At 50.1% G+C, this 19,281-nt stretch overlaps 1 protein-coding gene across 1 annotated transcript; it reads right to left on the bottom strand.

Annotated features, from left to right (window-relative positions):
- Positions 1,808-19,060, bottom strand: C6H16orf95 (chromosome 6 C16orf95 homolog). Its single transcript, XM_013998133.2, has 7 exons — positions 14,604-19,060; positions 12,552-12,606; positions 11,673-11,813; positions 7,992-8,138; positions 6,855-6,891; positions 3,808-4,012; positions 1,808-2,072 (listed from the first exon to the last, which is right to left on the bottom strand). Exons 3-7 carry the CDS (start codon positions 11,811-11,813, stop codon positions 2,054-2,056), a joined length of 549 nt encoding a protein of 182 aa, XP_013853587.1. The 5' UTR covers positions 12,552-12,606; positions 14,604-19,060; the 3' UTR covers positions 1,808-2,053.

Genomic DNA, 19,281 nt, shown 5'->3' with positions numbered 1-19,281 from the left:
TGGCTACAGCTCCAATTCAACCCCTAGCCTGGGAACCTCCATATGTCTCAGGTGTGGCACTAAAAACACAAAAGACAAAAAAAAAAAAAAAAGTGAAAAGGCAGAGTTCCCTGGTGGCCTACCAGTTGGGATCCAGCACTGTCACTGCTATGGCTCAGGTTCAGTCCCTGGCTTGGGAACTTCCACAGGCTGTGGACACAGCCAAAAAAATAAATTTATTAATTTTTGTAAAAGAAAGAAAGTGAAAGGCAATCAGAATCAGAGAAAATATTTGCAAAACACCTGTCTGATAAGGCTCTAGTATCCAAAAAACACACAAAACATAAACTCAACAGTGACACATAAAAGTAGATAACCAATTAAAACACAGGCAATGAATTTGAACAGACATTTCTCTAAGGAAGACATACAAATAGCTAGTAAGTACATGAAAATACGTTCAACATCATTAGTCACTAGCTAAATGCAAATCAAAATCACAATGAGCTACTGCTTCACACCCATGAGGATGGCTAAAAGCAAAATAATGGAAAATAACAAGGGTTTAAGGATATGGGCAAATCAGAACGTTCATACCTTGCTGGTGGGAATATGAAACAAAACAATGCAGTTTTCCACTGTGGAAAACTGAGGCAACTCCTCAAAATGTTAAAAGGAGTTACTATATGACCCAGCACTCCTAGGTACATACCCCCCAAAAATGAAAACATGACACAAAAACTCATACACAAATATTCATAGCAGCATTATTCATAATAGCCAAAAAGTGGAAACAGCCCAATGTCCACGACATGATAAATGAATAAACAAGATGTGGTAGATCCTCTAATGCACTATTACTCAGCCACGGAAAAGAATGAAGCCCTGACACATGCTGCAGTGTGGGTGAACCTTGAAAACATTATGCCAAATGAAGAAAAGCCAGACACAGACACATATGATTCCATTTATATTAAATGTCCAGAATTGGAGAAAGTAGGTTAGCGGTTTCTGGGGTGGGGAGAGAAGGGAAGGCAGAGTGAGTACTTAATAGGTATGGGGTTTCTTGTAGGGGTGAAAAAGGTCTGGAATTACACAGTGGTGATGATTACAAAACCTTGTAAATATGGCAAAAACTACTAAATGATACACTGTAAAAAGGTGAATTTTATGGTGAATATCTTAGTTTTTAAAAAATTCCAATCACATACAATCTGATGCTACTTAAAAGGAGATCCACATAAAACAGATGCTAAAACCATTTCACGATCCTCATCCAGAGAATATGCATCCTTGCAAAGGGAAGAGAAACTCAGAGATCCCCCTCCCACAGGGACACAGAGGCAGAGACGCCCCCCCCCAATAGGGACACAGAGGCAGAGACGCCCCCCCCCATAGGGACACAGAGGCAGAGAACAGGTGCCCCCTTCCCCCAGGGACACAGAGATTCCCTCCCTGCCACAGGGAGAAAGAGGCAGAGGACAGGTCCTCCCCCTCCCACAGGGACACAGAAGCAGAGAACAGGTGCCTCCTCCCCCAAGGGACACAGAACTGGAAAAGTGAGAAAGTAGGTTAGTGGTTTCTGGGGTGGGGAGAGAAGGGAAGGCAGGGAGAAAGAGGCAGAGGACAGGTCCCCCCCCTCTCACAGGGACATAGAGGCAGAGAACAGGTGCCCCCTCCCCCCAGGGACACAGAGATGCCCTCCCTCCCACAGGGAGAAAGAGGCAGAGAACAGGTCTTCCCCCCAACACACAGGGACACAGAAGCAGAGAATAGGTCCCACCTTCATGAAGGAAAATCAGAGGTTATTTTTTTTTTAAATGGCACATTTAAGTTTCACAAATAACATTTATTGACTGTATTTACAATGGAATCTCACCTGCATTCACAAAATTACACTTCAACTACAAATCACCTGATGATAAATAATTGGACTGACTCTTGATGTGAATTATATGATCTGAGAAAACAGAAGCTATCACAGACCCCTCCTGACTTGACGGCGTTTGTTAAAGACCTTGACTATGACTGACATTTTTGTTGATGTTCTTGACAGAATGTGAAGATTCCAACTTCAAACCCCAAAAAACTGGCTAGAAGGCAAAGAGAAAGGCAATTACTAGGAAATGCCCCCCAGACGGAAAGCACACAGCCCTTGCAGGGCCTGTGCAGGAAACCTCCGCAAGGTGAAGGGCGAAGGAAGCCCAACAGCGGAGTGGGATATGCACTCAGTTCTGAGGAGCCCAGGCAGGAAACTTGGTGCAGCCTTGGCTGGCCCACGCGCCAGCTACGGGACCTGAGGGAAGGCATCAACCCCCAGAGCACACTCTCCTTCTGGAACTCTGGGAAGAATCCCAGCTTAGAACGACTGGGGAAGGAATCCAATGAAACAAAGGCTATGGCAAGCCCACTCAGGAGGGCAAGTACCTGACCCATCCCTGCTCTTCAGGGCTCCCTGTCAGGGAGCTTCAGAGCTCATCCACCCTCTCGAGGCCCCTGAAGTTCTAGCAAGCCTTTGCCAGGTCAGCAAATGGGCCAGAAGCTTCTCCTGAGATAAGCCGGGCGCATGTTTTGGGAGGTCTCACAGGGCACCCCACATATACCTCCAGAAGGTAAGATATTTCTCCTGAACAGCTGGTTAGCACCTGACTTCTGACCTGAGAGTCTGGCTCATAAGCAAACACCTAGTCTACGGCCATACCACCCTGGACACGCCCGATCTCATCTGATCTGGGAAGCTAAGCAGGGTCGGGCCTAGTTAGTACTTGGATGGGAGAAGCAAACACCTATAAAAGCATTAGCAATTCTCCTTTGGCCCACCCAGACCATCTACTCAACAAGGACCATCCACAGTTAAGGATCCAGCATTGCTGTGAGCTGTGATGTAGGCTGCCGACACAACTCAGATCTGGTGTTGCTGTGGCTGTGGCTAGGCTGGCAGCTGTAGCTCTGATTTGACCTTTGGCCTAGGAACTTCCTTATGCCACGAGTGTGACCCTAAAAAGACAAAAAAAAAAAAAAATTCTAATTGTGCACATTTACATATTGATATGTATTTGCATGTCTTCTATTTACATATCTGTGTGTTTAAGTTTGCATGTATTTACATACAGGTGTGATGAAAGAAATAGGAAGAAGCGGCTGGAGGAGGCAATGGCTGGGGAGATGGGTAAACTGGGGAGGAGGAGAAGAGCTTCTTCTCAGGAGACTAAAGCAAACAGCCTGGCAAGAAGAAGCCCTGCTGTGAACCTGACAGCACCCTGGAGGCTAGAGGGATAGGTACTGAGTGAGGTTCCAGGTGAGAAACACAGGCCTGGGCAAGGCTGGTGGGTTCAAGGTGGGAGAAAGGCCTTTTCACTATGGAGCCTTGATGGCTGGAGCTGGGTTTGGGGAGAGGTAGAAGGTCCTTCGAGAGTACGCTCAAACCCCAGAGGGCTGGTTGGGCAAGCTGGCTTAAGATCCACTTCCAACCCCCAACACAAGAGAAATTTGCAGAAACTGGAACCAGAGATCTTGTGTGGGCAGAGGTGAGGAAATAAAGGTGGGTGACCCCAAGATATCTCACCTCCCTGCCAGTGGCCCTGGCCTTAGAGTACCTGGATAGCCCCTCCCTTGCATCTTCTGGAAGAAGATATCTGGGTCAGGTATGAGCAGGAGCTCAGACCACGGTAACGATGTGACAGCAGTCCCAGCTCTCATCCTCTGGTGAGTGGCAACCAAGTTCTCCCACACCCTTGATACAACTATAAACTGTGCCGGTCCCTGGGCAAAACAGCCCGGGAGTGAGATGAGCCCAAAGCCACCACTGCTGCACCTGCACCTGCTTACCGGATGGCCACGATGACCCTCAGCAGGGCCTGGAGGAAGGTCAGGAGGCTGAGACTGAGGGGCAGGAGGGGGGCCAAGAGGCTTGCTGGCTGCCCTGGGGCCACCGGCTTGGGCTGGTGAAGGGCCCGAAGCTGCTGCCACTTGAGGAGACGGCCCCCTTCACCACAGATCTGCCAGTACCCGGAGCGCAGGTCCACGGTGGCTTCTAAGCAAAGAAAGTACGTCAGGCTCCAGTGGGGTGTGGGGCCAGGGTGCTCCCGAGTCTGCACCCACGAGAGCCCTCCAGAACCCAGGACAAGGAAAGCAGGTACCCCAGCAAGGCAGGCCACAGCCCTGGAGTGAGACAGAGCCAACATACTGCGTGTTTCTAAAGTGGCTGTGGGGCTGCATGGCGATTTTCTGAGTCTTTACCTTTTAGAGCTACTTCCTGAAATGTTTATGGATAAAAGGATATGGCAGTTAGCTGGGATCTACTCCACTTTTTCCTTTTTTAGCTGATCATGGTTGCAGCTGAGTAACGGGAATAAAGCCTTCAGTGGAGTATTGGAAATTTCCCACAAGCTAACAATCGCCATGACCACAAACAGAATTCCAACACTTCCATCTCCTTGACACTCTTTAGCGAGACCCGCTTTGATCACATATGACTCTCCTGATATTATATCTAATTTATTTTTACTATGGTACTACTATAAAATGTACATTCTAATTGTACTAATATAAAAATGCACTATTAATATAATGTCTATTTTCCTTATAAAAAATTCTACCACAAAATTATAAAGAAGGAGTACCCATTGTGGCTCAGTGGTAATAAACCCAACTAGTATCCATGAGGACACAAGTTCAATTTCTGGCCTTGCTCAGTGGGTTAAGGATCCAGCACTGCTGTGAGCTGTGGTATAGGTCATAGACACAGCTCAGATCCTTCACTGCTGCAGCTGTGGCACAGGCCAGCAGCTGCAGCTCCAATTTGCCCCCTAGCCTGGGAACTTCCATATGCTGCAGGTGTGGCCCTAATTAAAAAAAAAAAAAAAGTTATAAAAAAGGAAAGTACATTTTAGCCTCCTCTTTATTGGAAAATACAAGATCTGAAACACATATTTTCTCTTTAAAATGGAAACCAGCTGGATGTGAGGCCAAGGGAAAAATATCTTTAAATCACTGTGTAGGAAGCTCAGCTCAAGGAGAGAGCTATCCTGGTGGCTGCAATGACACGTGTGCTCTCCCTCCTGTTCTGTGAACACCTTCTGACCTGAATGGGTTTGAGGCTTGAAACATTATTAACACAAACCACCTGAATTATAAAACAATGGCTGGAGTAAAAATTAATACTGGTTCTTAACAACATATCAATGGGTGCACGATTTAACAATAAACTGAGCTTTTAGGCTTCCTTAAAGATGCAGAGTGTTCAACGCCAAAAACAACCAATAAAAATATACCCATAAATTGGTGATTATATGGTTAGAAGAACAATTTCTCAGGTGGTTCTCATCCCACGGCCATTCCACTTTTTTTTTTAAATAAAATGATTTCTGGCTCTTCTACCTAAAACTCGAGGCAACATACTGCTTTTTGTGTTGTTCACTGGGCACCCTCTCAAGAGCCTCTCTTTGTGGAGTCTCATCTGCCCCCTTCCCAGTCCACAAGGGTTATCTGTCAGCTCAAAACACACCACCCACCTTCATCTACACACAAACAGAGCTCTCCTTTATTCAAATGACATTAATGGAGTCCTATGCATAGGCTAGAGCCACTTGTTTTGCTATGTTGGAGTGTGTCTGGGAGTGATTTCATTGGCCCAAATAACTGCGAACTCTAGGTAGCTAATGCCACATTTCAAATGTACCCCCACTTACGTCTATCCTCCCCCTCAGAAACCCTTAAGCTGCTTCCAATTTCTGACCGAGGAAATCACTGCCGCAGACAGATGTGTGTAAGAGTGTCTGTAGATATTACCCAGACCTGGGCTTGATGGGTTAAAGATTATACACATCATAAAGGATTTGGCAGATAGCTCCAAATGCCACCACCAAAGGCTATGACAATTGGTGCTCCTCCTAACTGAAAATGTTTAGGTATCTGCTGCACGAAGAGGTGGGGGTGGGGGTGGTGGCTGCTCATTTCCCAAGCCCTTCCCAACCCCCCAACCCTCAACCCCCACTGCATGCCCTGGTTCTGAGTGAGCTGCCTATCAGAGGAAGCCCGTGTCAATCATCCAACCTCTCAGCACGCCCAGTAAGTACCCCCTTCACAGATTCCATCAAGGAGATGCACTGTGCATCCTGACCCCAGCATGAAAAGGGGAGGTGTGATCTGAGCCCACAAAACATCACCTACTCCTATGCTCACACGCAATACAGAGAAAGCAGACCTGTCAGCCATCCGTGAGGGGAAAATACCTGCACTCGCTTTAGAGACAGAGTGAAGGTGGGTGTGGAGACACACACACACACACCCCTGCCCCCATCACCAGGGCTGAGCAGGTAGGACGTGCATACACCAGGCCACAGATACAAGGAAACATGCCGCACTGTGAACACACGGACCTGTGAATATACGCTGTGCCCACCCCGAACCTATGATGAATATACACGTAAACACGGTGTCATGAACATATAATGTCATGAATACATGAATGTAGGAATGGACCAAAATACAAACACACACACTATGTTCCAAATACCTACTTACGTACAATACACACTTACATACACTATATATCATGAATTATAGATTACATCTTAAAAAAATACTTCAAATACCACCTAACCCCAGGATGCAAACTGGCTTCAACTTGAGAGCCAATATTGAGAACTGGGAGACCTTGAGGCTTCTCTAGGTTCACTGGGAAAAGAGGGTGGGTGATTAGTGATGCCTGGCGAGGGCAGAGGTGGGAGAAGTGGTGTGTGCACCAGTCTGTGGCCTTCTTTGTGTTACAGCCATCGGGGGACGAGAGAAGTCTCCCCACCCTCAACAGGATGTTCATGAGACCCGTCTTCCATGGGGAGAGGGAGGGGTAAGATACGTGTGCGCTGAGTTACCTGGAATGTCTTTAAGATGCTGCTGCCTTTTCACCACCTAAAAGATAAGAATATGGGCAAGTGTGTCAGCCCTAGTGACGCATCAAGAGGGGGGCCAGTGATTTGGCCTGGAAACCGCCTGAAAAGGGTCCATGGCCAGTTCAGAATGCAAGTCATGGTCTCCTTTCAAAAGGCCTCTGGGAGTTTCCATTGTGCCGCAGTGGAAATGAATCTGACTAGAAACCATGAGGTTGAAGGTTTGATCCCTGGCCTTGCTTAGTGGGTTGAGGATCCAGCGTTGCCGTGAGCTGTGGTGTAGGTTGCAGATGCGGCTCAGATCTGGCGTTGCTATGGCTCTGGCACAGGCCGGCAGCTACAGCTGCAATTAGACCCCTAGCCTGGGAACCTCCATATGCCCCAAGTGCGGCCCTAAAAAGACAAAAAATAAAAGCCTCTGGATCTTAATTCTGGGAATAGCTTGCTATTTCATGACAGAAAACCGACAGCTAGAATGTGGGTAAAGGCAGAAGGAAGCCTCTAACTACAGGATACTCTGAAAGCACAGGAGAAAAGGGGCCCTGGGGCTGAGTTCAACTGGACCTGGCCAATTGCCTCCCCTGGTCACTGACCTAGAACCCAAAGCTGTGGAGGTGGCCAGACAGAGCGAAAAAGCACGGACATTTGAGCAATGGTCTCTCCCCTCCCTCCATGCCTGAGGCTGGGGCTACAAGAGCAGGATGCTCTGACAGGTGGAAAGAGCTGGGGAGGAGGAGAGGCAGGGAGAGGTAGGATGGGGTGGGAAGGAAGACAGAGAGAGGTGAGCAAGGTGGAAGGGAAGAGGGAAGAGGTAGGAAGAGGCAAGAGAGGAGAAGGGGTCAGAAGAGAGGTTGGGAAAGGCAGCAGCAGCAGTGGGCATCCTCATCAGAGAGCAGGGTACCCAACCCTCCCCAACACAATTAGGATACCTGACCTGGCCCTGACCCAAGTACTGCTCACCTCCTGCACTTTGCTACCCCGGGCCACAGCTTCCAGAGGACCCCAGATACTACTGGAGGCCACGCTGGGGAAAGAACCTAGCACCCATCCCCCTCATCTCTGGGTCCCTCCTCGGCCCACACTCACTCTCAGGCCTCGCTGCCCTGCGAGCTACCCTCTTACCTTCTTCTGAGACCTCAGGACCTGGGGCACCCAGTAGGGCATCGTGGCCTGATCCCTAGGCATCGGGAGACGGCCCCCAAAGCAATGGCACGGGCAGCGGCATGCCTTGGTGGATTTGAGGACGTAAAACCGGACCATCTTTTGGATCTAACGGAGGAAGGGAAGAGAAGGTCCAAAGGAGGATGGAGCTGCACCTCAGACATTAGCCTCAAGAACAGCGCCCTGGAAAGGGCCTCTCCTACACCCGCCCACAGCACAGCCCAACCGCCCGGCTGAGGGAGCAGGTCTCCCCTGCATAACATTCCCAGGGGTAGCTAGCACCCTCACTGGCAACTACCTGCACCTCTGCAGTGGGACATCCCTGTGATGCTTCAGAGGACACACAGTGGGAGTCGGGAGGCCAAGCTCTGCCCTGAGCCTGGAAGTCTCCAGGATCAGCCCTGGAGCACAAAATATAGTCTGAGACTCAGCATTTTCAGCAAAAGACAAGGCTCCAGCAGCTCCTGACAACAATGGTCAGTGTCTAAAATGAATAGTCTTTGGTCAAGCGATTCCACTCCTGAGACTATCCCAAGAGGACACGTGTGCAGGTACTCAAGAACACTCAGTGCAGCACTGGCTGTAGTGACCAAACAGCCTGAATGCCCAAAATAAGGAACAACAGATAAAGAGATATGGGGACAGAGGGAATGGGAGGCCTTTGGAAAGAATGAGGCAGGCCTCTCTGTCCTGATACAGAATGAACACAGACATGGGATATTAAGTGGGAAATGCAGCATTGTGAGTACAGCATGCCACCATTTATAGTTTTTTTAAAAAAATAACATATGTGATGCCCCAATTCCTCATCCCTCCCCAGAGCCTAGCCCTTTGCCCTGCCACTCTGCAGTTCCTTCCAGTAGGGGGGCAGGTGGACACCAGCCCTTGACTCTGATCAGACCATCCCCTGCTTTGGCCAACAGAAAAAGCAAGAAGTGACAGCAGCCAGATCCGGATCAAGCTGAAGGCTCTTGCAGGTGTTCCACTGCTCTCACATCTCTGCCCTAGCCACAGAAGATGGCGCCTGGGCCAGCTCACTGGTCCCAAGATCAGGGACACGTGCGGCCAAGCCACCCAGCAAACTCCCCCTCAGATACATGATACATGGCTATTTCAGGCGCAGCGTCAGGGTGACTTATACATCGCTGGCAAAACAGCATACACATGGAAAATCTCCAGAAGGACAAATGAGGAAGCCTCCAGGGGAAGGGCACAAGAGAGAGTTCCTCGCACAATATCCTGGCTGCACTGCGGGAATTTCCAACCACGTGCTCATAGTACACATTATAAAACATAATGAAGGAGTTCCCACTGTGGCACAATGGGATCGGTGGCATCTTAGGAGCACTGGGTCACAGATTTGATCCCCAGTCCAGAGCAGTGGGTTAAGGATCTGGTGTTGCCACAGCTGCAACTCAGGTTGTGACTGTGGCTCTGATCTGATCCCTGGCTGGGGAACTCCATATGCTCCAAAATTTAACTCCAAAAATTAAAAAAAGGAAAAAACAAAACAAAACATAAAACCACCTTCAAGTGGACCCTTCCTGAGTCCACAGGAGGACTGAACTGGAATGTGGGTGTAAGATGTGCTGCAAAGCAGAGACACTGCCACAGGGAAGGGGAACTGGGGTGGGGTGGGGATGGAGGGTTGGTCCTGGGGCTCCTCGGAAAGAAATATGCCAAGGCCTGGAGACGCAAGAACTTCCTTGCAACGTGACCACTCGCCACCACTGCACCAGATGCCTCTCACCTGCGGCCCCTTTGCCCAGCTGGGTTAGGACACTCTGGTCACTTCTACGCAGTCCACACATACATGCTGAGCCCATTTTCCAAGGCAGGCGCTGTGCGAGAAGCAGCAAGACCCCATCCTGCCCAAGCCAGCCCCCTGTGCAGCAGCATTCACTGGGAAAGAAGAATTGCCAGAAGTCGGGAGATGAGAGCTAGGAGAGCATTCAGGTCAGGGGGCTGGCTAGGTGGAGAAGCAGGGGAGCAACTCATGCCTGTTGAGAGCCCCAAGGACGAGGAAAACAGAACTACCCGGGCCGATCCAATGGGTCACCCCTACAGCAATTATTCCCCCTCTGTTTAAAAGAACCCAATTTTGCTCAAAGAGCAAAGTGGCCAGGCCCAGGGATTAGCACCACCCAGTCCTGCTGCAAAGCCAAGTCAGTGGAGCAAGGATGGACTTTATAATATATAATATAAAAAGCCATATAAGATAGGAGATTTATAATATGACTGGAAACCCCTGTGCAAAAAATGAACTTTAATCTATACTTCATGCTGTATACAAAAACTGACTCAAGTTGAGCACAGACCTAAATATAAACAGTTAACCATAAAAATTCCAGAAGAAAGCAGCATGGAGAAAACCCTTCTGACCTTAGGCTTGGCAAAGATCTATTAGAAATGCTTATAAAGCACAATCCATTACTACGCTGGGCATAAGCACATCTAAGCAAGATCCAGAAAAAAATCAATAAACTGGACTTCATCAAAATTTAAAACTTCTGCTCTTTGAAAGATGGTGATAGAAAAAAAAAAGAAAGAAAGAAAGATGGTGATAGAAGAATGAAAAGACAAGCCAGAGACACAGAGAAAACACTTGCAAATTTAATACATGAAAAAGAATTTGTATTCAGAATATATAAAGAACTCTCAAAACTCAGTTAAAAAAAACAATTTTTTAAATAGGCAAAATATCTGAATAGACACAAATCAGGTAAGATACGCAGGTAGCAGAAGCATATGAAGAGATGCTGAACATCATTAGTCATGGTGGAAATACAAGTTAAAACGATAATAATACACACCTATTAAGGTGGCCAAAATTTAAAAGACTGACTAAACCAAGTATTAGTGAAGATGTGAAGGACCTGGAACTTTAAACACTGCTGGTAAGACTGTAAAATAGTACAACCACTTTGGAAAACAGCTGACATATTCTTAAAAGTTTAAACATATACCAACCATATGATACAGCAATTCCTTTGCTAGGTACTTGCCCAGGAAAAATGAAGCCATGTTCACACAAAGACTTGTACACAAATGTTCACAGCAGCTTCATTTGTTAGACAAAATAGAAAAAACTGGAAAAGATCCAAATATCCTTCACTGGATGAGTGGATAAACTATAGTCTATACACACAATGACACACTACTCAGCAGTAAAAAGGAATGAACCATAACACACACATGTGGATGAATCTCAAAAATAATTGTGCATGTCAAAGAAACCAGACAAAAAGAGTAGATACTATATGATTCCATTTATATAAAATTCAAGGAAATGCAAATGAATCTATGATGACAGAAACAGGTCCAGGGTTGCCTGGGGACCATAGGGCAGAGAGGGCTGAGTGGAATTACAAAAAGGTATAACCTTTTAGGGTTGAGTATATGTACTGCACTATGCTGTCTTATATAAGGGATTTGAGCATTCCGAATTTTGGTATCCACAGGAGTCCTGGAGCCAATCCCCCTCCGATACCTAGACATAACTGTACATTATCTCAAGTAGAGGTGGTTGTACAGGTGTATACGTATGTCAAGACTTATCAAACTGTACACTTTACATATGTGCACTTTATTGTATGTCAATCACATTTTCATAAATCTGAACCCCTGGTTCAAGTCACCTACCTGCTTTTGGGGTCTCAAGGACAGAGGGACCCAGTAAGGCAGAGCCGCCTCAGCCCTAGGCACTGGCAGGTGGCCCCCAAATCTGGTGTGGCACTCACAGCAGATGGACTCTCGGTGAACAGTGCTAGGGACAGGGCACATCTGAGCAAGAGCAAGAAAAAGACAAATTGACCATGACGTTGCATTAGTGATGTGAATCAAGGCACTCTCTGGAATAGCAAATCTGTGCTCAGAGGCAACAAGGCTGAGACAGGGCACGCAAAGGCAGGGGCAGGGACAAGGACCTCGGCTCCTAAAGCTCACAAAGAGGCCATTGTAGCCTGGGCTGAGGCAAAGTCACTTAGTGGGGAACCACCAGAGCCTGCAGACCAGGTGTGCTGGGATTTGCAAACACATCACCATGAGCAAGTTTTAGGTCTCCCCTCTGAAAACAGGGAATTACAACCAATTCTAGTGGGGGAAATGACTGCCCTTTTCGGGTGATCTATGTCAATCTGCATACAGTACTTTATGCTGGCAAAAGCTTCCACATTCATCCCACGTGATCCTCACCACACCCACAGGCAGGAAGGAGCGGGAAAGTCATCCTTTCCAGGGGCTGATGGAGCTGACGCCCAGAGCAGATACATAAAGGGCAGCATTCGTTCTCTCAGGTCTCCTGAATCCCTGTCTCAAGGTGTCATGAGGAACTGGGGGGTGGGGCAGGCAGTGGATGACCCGATACAAAGATTTGGGGCCTTGGCCATGGCCCCTGAAACCATGAGTTCCCTGTCTGACACCCCCTCTCATGAGATGTTGCTTCCCCACATTATCTGCTCTTCCCACCCTACAGGGGCATGGCAGGGTTGGGGCAAAGTGGTTGAGATTTGCTTTCCTTACCGAATGACCTATGAGGCACACTTCGTTCCCAAAGGTTTGAAATGTGCTTCTTTTCCTAGGAAAGAACAGGAAGGCTTAGAAAGTTCTGAGCTTTGTGTAAGTTGCAGGGAGGGAGCGCTAGCATGAGGACCTGAGCCAGCCTGACTCATATCATTAAACTCCAAGAGCGGAAGGGGTCATCATTCTCAGCCTAAGAGGGGGAAGGAGGTGCCAATAGAAACAGGTATGTGCACTCTCACGTGCTGAAGTCTGGGGGTTCCCGGATGTTGTGCTATCGTGGAATCCTGCATCCCCAAACCTACTTGCTTCAGGCACACTTCAGCTAATCCTGTGCTATGCCCTTTGGGAAAGACAGGAATATTCCAACCTGGTGAGAACTTTCCAAGACATGGAGCTGCTAACTGCAACACCTAGGATACTTTATCAGACATCCTGAGCTTACCTGGAATACTGAAGGAAAATACTGTCAAAACTGTACATCTAATGAAATTCCTTGCAGTATAAAAACCTGAGTGCCTTGTCTCTGGGATGACAACACAACACACACAGACAACACAGACTCTGTTACTCTAGTATCATGATAATCATTATTATTACTATCTTATTATGACAATAGCTTCAGGTCATTGAGCTCAACTCCTCCATCTGATCCTTGAAAACACAGAGGATGTGGGATATTGCTCTGCTCCCTAAGGGTCATGATAGCACTGCTGTTTCCCTGGGTGGGAAGAGGGGCCCACAACCCCAACCCAGTAAGTGAACCCAGCTCATCTCAGAGGATGGCTCAGAATGGTGTCATAACCCAAATCAGCCTAATGAAAGGCATTTTGGACTTGGTGTTGAAAACAATGGGAGAAGGAATGTCATTTTCTGTTGACACTGTAAGCCTCCAGAGGTCTTGGTGGTCATTTTCCCTCCAGGAGGGGAAGAAAGCAAAGCTGAAAGACTGAAACAGGAGTTTCCACCATGGCGCAGTGGGTTAAGAATCTGTCTGCAGTGGTTTGGGTCACTGCCATCAAGCAGGTTCAATCTCCAGCCCAAAGCAGTGGGTTAAAGGAAAGGATCTGGCTTGCCACGGCTGCAGCAGCTCAGATTCCACTCCTAGACCAGGAATTTCCATATACCATGGATGTCATGGGTGTGGCCATAAAAAGAAAATGAAAAAAAGATGGAGACAAACAGTCCTTGACCATAGTCCTTGAGAATCTGGATACATCCACGCCTGATGACTTACTCCTGACATGTTCACTTAGTGAAATAATTAATTGCTCCTTTGTGCTTACAAGTGTAAATGTGGTATCTGTCCTATCTACCTGACAGGTACAAGCTACTATGGGCTGGGGTGACTCAAGGGTCCTGGGGCTCCCCCAGGTCACTTGAGATTGCTAGGGCTTCCTCTCATGACTCAAGGTCAGGGCCCCTCAGGTGAACCTGGGGTCATGGGCCCCTCAGGTGACTGGGGGTCGGGGCCCCCTCAGGAGAAGTTGGGGTTGGGGTCCCTCTGGTGACTAGGGGTTGGGGCCCCTTCAGGTGAACTCGGGGTCAGGGCCCATTTAGGTGAACTCGGGGTCGTGGGCCCCTCAGGAGAACTCCGGGTAGGGGGCCCCCTCAGGTGAAGTTGGAGTTGGGGTCCCTCAGGTGACTGGGGGTTGGGGCCTCCTCAGGTGAACTCGGGGTCGGGGCCCCATTTAGGTGAACTCGGGGTCGGGGCCCCTCAGGTGAACTTGGGGTCGTGGGCCCCTCAGGTGACTGGGGGTCGGGGCCCCCTCAGGAGAAGTTGGGGTCGGGGCCCCCTCAGGTGAACTCGGGGTCGGGGGCCCCTCAGGAGAACTCCGGGTAGGGGGCCCCCTCAGGTGACTGGGGGTCGGGGCCCCTCAGGTGAACTTGGGGTCGTGGGCCCCTCAGGTGACTGGGGGTCGGGGCCCCCTCAGGTGAACTCGGGGTCGGGGGTCCCTCAGGTGACTGGAGCCGAGGCCCCGCAAGGGAGCCCGGGGTCTGGGTTCCCTCAGACGTGGCGGGGGGCCCAGCGTGCAGGACTGAGGGGACACTTGCCTGTCATGACGCGCTTGGGGTGACTGCGCGCTGACAGACCGAACGGACACCTGAAGGCTCCCGAAAGTGGCCGCTGCGGCTCTGCTTAGCGGCTGTCAGGGTGCTGACGAGGTTCATGAGGACAGCCGTGACGAAAGCTGGGGGCTGGCTCACGCGCGTCACTCCTCGCGCAGCCCTGCCTCCGCCCGCCCACGGGGCCTGCCGCGACCCCGAGGTCCCTCCTCTTCCGCCCTCCCGCCCCGCCGAGGCCCGGCCCTTCCGGCGACGGCCCTCTGATCCCACCGCTGATTGGGCCTTGACTAGCCAATAAGACGCTGCCTTCTAGACACGTGCACGCATCATCTGGCGGCCGATTGGACCCAAGCAGCACGGGGCTCGAGGTGGGCGGGGCGAGGTGAGACGAGGCGCCGCCGGGCCCTGGGGCGGGGCGAAGGTGGGACCGGACCCGTGTGGGCTCCTCTCCGTGGCGGCCCTGGCGTGGCTCTGGTGGGCGTTGCTCCGGAAGACCCCCTCCCACGAGTCAGAGAAACCCACGCACCGTTTCCACGGAAGGGCCTGCGGGGCCGTGGGGCGCCCCTGCCCGGGTCTCTGTCCCCTGGAAAGGAAGAAAGAGGTGGGACCTGCACCCCTGCGCCTTCAGGCGCCGGGGAGCATCTCTGTAGGAGTGTATCCCACGCAGGACCTGAAACATACTTGTATTTAAAGTGGTCGGTGGAGTTCCCCTAGTGGCTCAGCGGAAGTGAATCCCACTAGGAACTATGAGGTTTTTGCTTCGAGCCCTGGCCTCGCTCAGCGGGTTAGGGATCCCGCGTTGCCGTGAGCTGTGGTGTAGGCCGCCAGCTGTAGCTCTGATTGGACCCCTAGCCTGGTAACCTACATGTGCCGCGGGTGCGACCCTGAAAAGCAAAAAAAAAAAAAAAAAGTCCATTGTTTTTCTGACGTTCAGATTTAACCGGGCACCCCTAATGTCTCTTGACGAATTGGGCTGAAATTTTGACTTTAGAGAATGTGTATTTCTTGAGCAGCCTCTGGGGAGAAGCCCGTGGAATTCAGAACAGCCGACATCCAGAAGTGCCGGTGCCGCTTTGAACTCTCGGCCTGTTTTCTTCTGCTCTTTGGTCTCCGTTTTCTCCACCCTCGCACGTGTGCCTTCCCGGCAGTTTCGGAAAGTGGAGACAGGATGTTTGTTTTCACCTTTTAGTAAAATCAAATGCTTTCTGCTTCCCTGTGTTCTTTACCACAAGATCTGATTTGCATTTCAGTATCTTCATGCTAACTTTAATATTCTTGATTAATACCAGTATTTGCTCAAGTCATCATAAGCATCTTTAGCCCTGATGGGCCACACCTTCATTTGCTGCATGCTAGCCATGGGCAAACAGGATGCGCCCAGGCACTGCTGCATGCTAGCCATGGGCAAACAGGATGCGCCCAGGCACTGCTCAGGTTTCTTGGCTCCTTTATTAAACAGGTTTTAAGTTCATGACCTGTGAACAGGGCTGAGCTTCTAGCCAGCACCAATGCTGAATGGGCAGTGCTCTACCATATTAGCTGCTTATTACTTCAAACATCACCCTCCATACAGTGGTCTGTGTGTCACCATGGGTCCATTAATAGCTAATGACAAAATTATCCAGGAATCTCACCATTAGCCTAGTGTTTTATTCATGGCTGTCTCACCTCAGCCCACCATGGAGGGCCCTTGGCTTCTGTGCCATCTCCATTCTCCAGAGCCCAGTGGAACGTTGCTGTAGCATAGAAAACAGTGGAAGCTCTGGCCCTCACCACTGGTACACTGTCTTGTCATTCCATGTCAAGAGTAGCTCATCACCAACCCCATCCTCACCAAGAATGGCTAAAATTAGAAGGACTGACAGTTTATAAAGGATGTGGCAGCTAGAACCCTCAGATACTACTCACAAAAGGGATACTGCCATATAGGCAGACTGTGTTTACAAAGCCTAAATGTGCGAATACCCTATGAGCCAGCAGTTCCTCACCCAGCTTTAGTCCACCGGAAGACATGGACAGAAACCCCACAGCAACTTCCTTCTAACAGCTCCAAGCTAGAAATGGCCCAAATGTCCATTCAGAGGAGAAAAGATTAGAAAGAAAATTTAGGGCGTATTCACAGAGGAGCTCTACCCAATGAGGAAAAGCACACAACCGCAACCCACAACACTGTGAACAAGGGGTCAAAGAGCAAAGACCACATGGCGAAGCCTACACGTGCTTCCAGAACAGGCACAACAAAGCCAGGCCAGCAAATCCATCACCACATGTGCTGCTGACCCCACTTATTGTTCCAGAGTACTGCGTGCAAGTGACAAGGGCCCCCCATTCCCTACCCTACCTCTTTCTGTGTGTATCAGACAAGTCATCTAACTTCTGTGCCTCAAACCAATCCCAAAGGAAGTTTGAAAAGACCAGTTCACACAGCATGAAAGGTGCTTAAGAGACAGCCAGGCAGAGTCAGCTTCCGTGCAAGTCAGCCGTCACTATGTAAGTGTGGCAGAACTGTACCTTTTCCCTCATACTGTCCCGTTTCCCTCCCACTTCAGGCAGGGCTTGGCTCACTGCCACTGTCTCAGGGGAGAAGCCTATGGCTGCCAAACACGTAGCTGCCAGGCTTTTGTTTCCAAATCCCCAGAGAGTGGGAGGAGGAGCAGGATAAGAGCCCTGCCTCCCAGAGTCACTTGAAGTGTGTTCCCTACCCAAGGACCCCTGGCTGAGGGCCCCAGTGGGGCCGGCATTTAGCCTGTGCTCACCTGGCCTGCGCCTGTGCCTGCGCCTGCTCACTGAAGCCCCTTATATGATTTACACAGGAGCACACTGGGCTGACCAGGCCAGAGGCCTGCCCCGAGCAGCAGGAAAGCCCACTGAGAAAGCTGAGAAACTGCTAAATGCAAGAAGCCAGACTAAGAAAGCTTCGTACTATGTAATTTTGTTCATCTGACATTCTAGAAAAAAGCTAAACTATAGGGATGGAGAACACTGGCTTTACAAGTGGGGGTGCCGGCTCTGAAGGGGAATACCAGGGATTCTGAGGATGGTGGAACATTGTGTATCTTACATTCTCTGCAACCCTCAAAACAATGTTTGCAGAAGGGATCTATTGTGCAACATCAGTGTCTTTTGGGAGGTCTGCAAAACTGAGTGCTCAACCCTCCGCCCAGAGATCCCAGTTCAGCACGCCAGGCTGGGTGGGCATCTCCCTCCCGCTAAGCTCCTGGTGGCACCAAGCCTCACGCCCACCCGCCCTGTGGGAAGCCAATCCACCAGCTCAAGTGGCAGACGGTGCTCCTGCTGACACAGTGGCCATGGCCTCCTCCTGTCCATCAGGAGCCAGGGAAACGTGCTGGAGGGCAGGCCCAGTACCAGGGAGGAACCACAGCTCTGGAGCTTTGCACACACCCCGTTCCCAGGCCCCTGCTGAGGTTCTGGCAGTGAGGTCCTGGGTAGAGATGGAGATGGGTGAGGACACAGCACCTTTATTGTCATGCCAACTACCACACGTCCAACTACACTGGGTACAGGCCATCCCCTCATACAGCACCCAAGAGTCAGGGGGAGGCACCTGAACCCATTTTGGGGTGTTCTATGCTGTGACCTACGCAGGACTGAGACCTTGCCACCTGTTCATGGCTGAGTCGCCAACACCTGGCGCCATATTTGGGCATGGAGCTCCAGGTATCGACCCAGAGGTTCTCCACCAGGTGACTGTCCCCAGGGTACCGTGGCCACATCTGGAGGCATCTTTGGTTGTCACGGTGGGGGAGAGCAGGGATGCGGCTCAACCCCTACAGCACGTGGGATGGCCTGGCCCCAACTCACCTGCCTCCAAACCAGCAGCCAGGCTTGGGGACAGAGATGCTCTAGAGGTGGAGGCAGTGGCGGGGCTGGCTTCCCCGAGAAGAGCTTGTGTCTGCAGCTTGGCCTGGGCTGTTCACGGCTCCCCAAGCCATATCCTGGGTGGTCTGTGCCTGCTGCCAGTCTGCTCCCTGAGAAGCCCTCCCTGCCCCGCCAACGGAGCATTTCATGTCCTAGGAAGGCGGGCTTCCATCACTTGTGGATTTTCAAGTCAAAGTCAGGGAAAGTTCTGAAAACATTATGCAAATGACATTTCTTTTTTTCACCTTGCTGACTGGGGTCAAGCGGCTTGCAGTGACCCTAGGTGCCCACTAGAGGTCAGGCTACAAAGGGACCTGGTCACAGGGCCTAGGACTCAGGGGGTGATCCTGGTGCCTTCAGGGATTGGGGGGTGGGGGGGCCAGGAAGCAACCCCCCAGATGGAGGAGGGGACTCACCCCAACCCCTCTCAGGGCTCTAGCAGGACGGGAACATGAGGTATTTTTACTTTCTACATTAAAGATTTGAATTTTTCATTGGAGTTCCTGTCGTGGCTCAGTGGTTAATGAATCCGACTAGGAACCATGAGGTTGCGGGTTTGATCCTTGGCCTCCCTCCGTGGGTTAAGGACGCGGCGTTGCTGTAAGCTGTGGTGTAGGTCGCAGACACTTCTCGGATCCTGCATTGCTGTGGCTGTGGTGTAGGCCGGTGGCTACAGCTCCGATTCGACCCCTAGCCTGGGAACCTCCATATGCCGCAGGTGGGGCCCTAGAAAAGACAAAAAAAAAAAAAAAAAAATTTGAATTTTTCACAAGAATATTACTTTTGT

Source organism: Sus scrofa, chromosome 6, assembly GCF_000003025.6.
Source record: "Sus scrofa isolate TJ Tabasco breed Duroc chromosome 6, Sscrofa11.1, whole genome shotgun sequence".
NCBI classification, from domain to species: domain Eukaryota; kingdom Metazoa; phylum Chordata; class Mammalia; order Artiodactyla; family Suidae; genus Sus; species Sus scrofa.
The sequence above is the reverse complement of the archived record's forward strand: the minus strand, read 5'-3'. Positions and strand labels throughout refer to the sequence as shown.

Coding starts and splice junctions, on each gene's coding strand:
- C6H16orf95 (XM_013998133.2), bottom strand. CDS start 11,813: ATGTGCCCTGTCCCTAGCACTGTTCACCGAGAGTCCATCTGCTGTGAG. Junction 8,139..11,672: donor CCTTGAGACCCCAAAAGCAG/GTAGGTGACTTG, acceptor TTCCTCCGTTAG/ATCCAAAAGATGGTCCGGTT. Junction 4,013..6,854: donor GCATCTTAAAGACATTCCAG/GTAACTCAGCGC, acceptor TTCTTTGCTTAG/AAGCCACCGTGGACCTGCGC.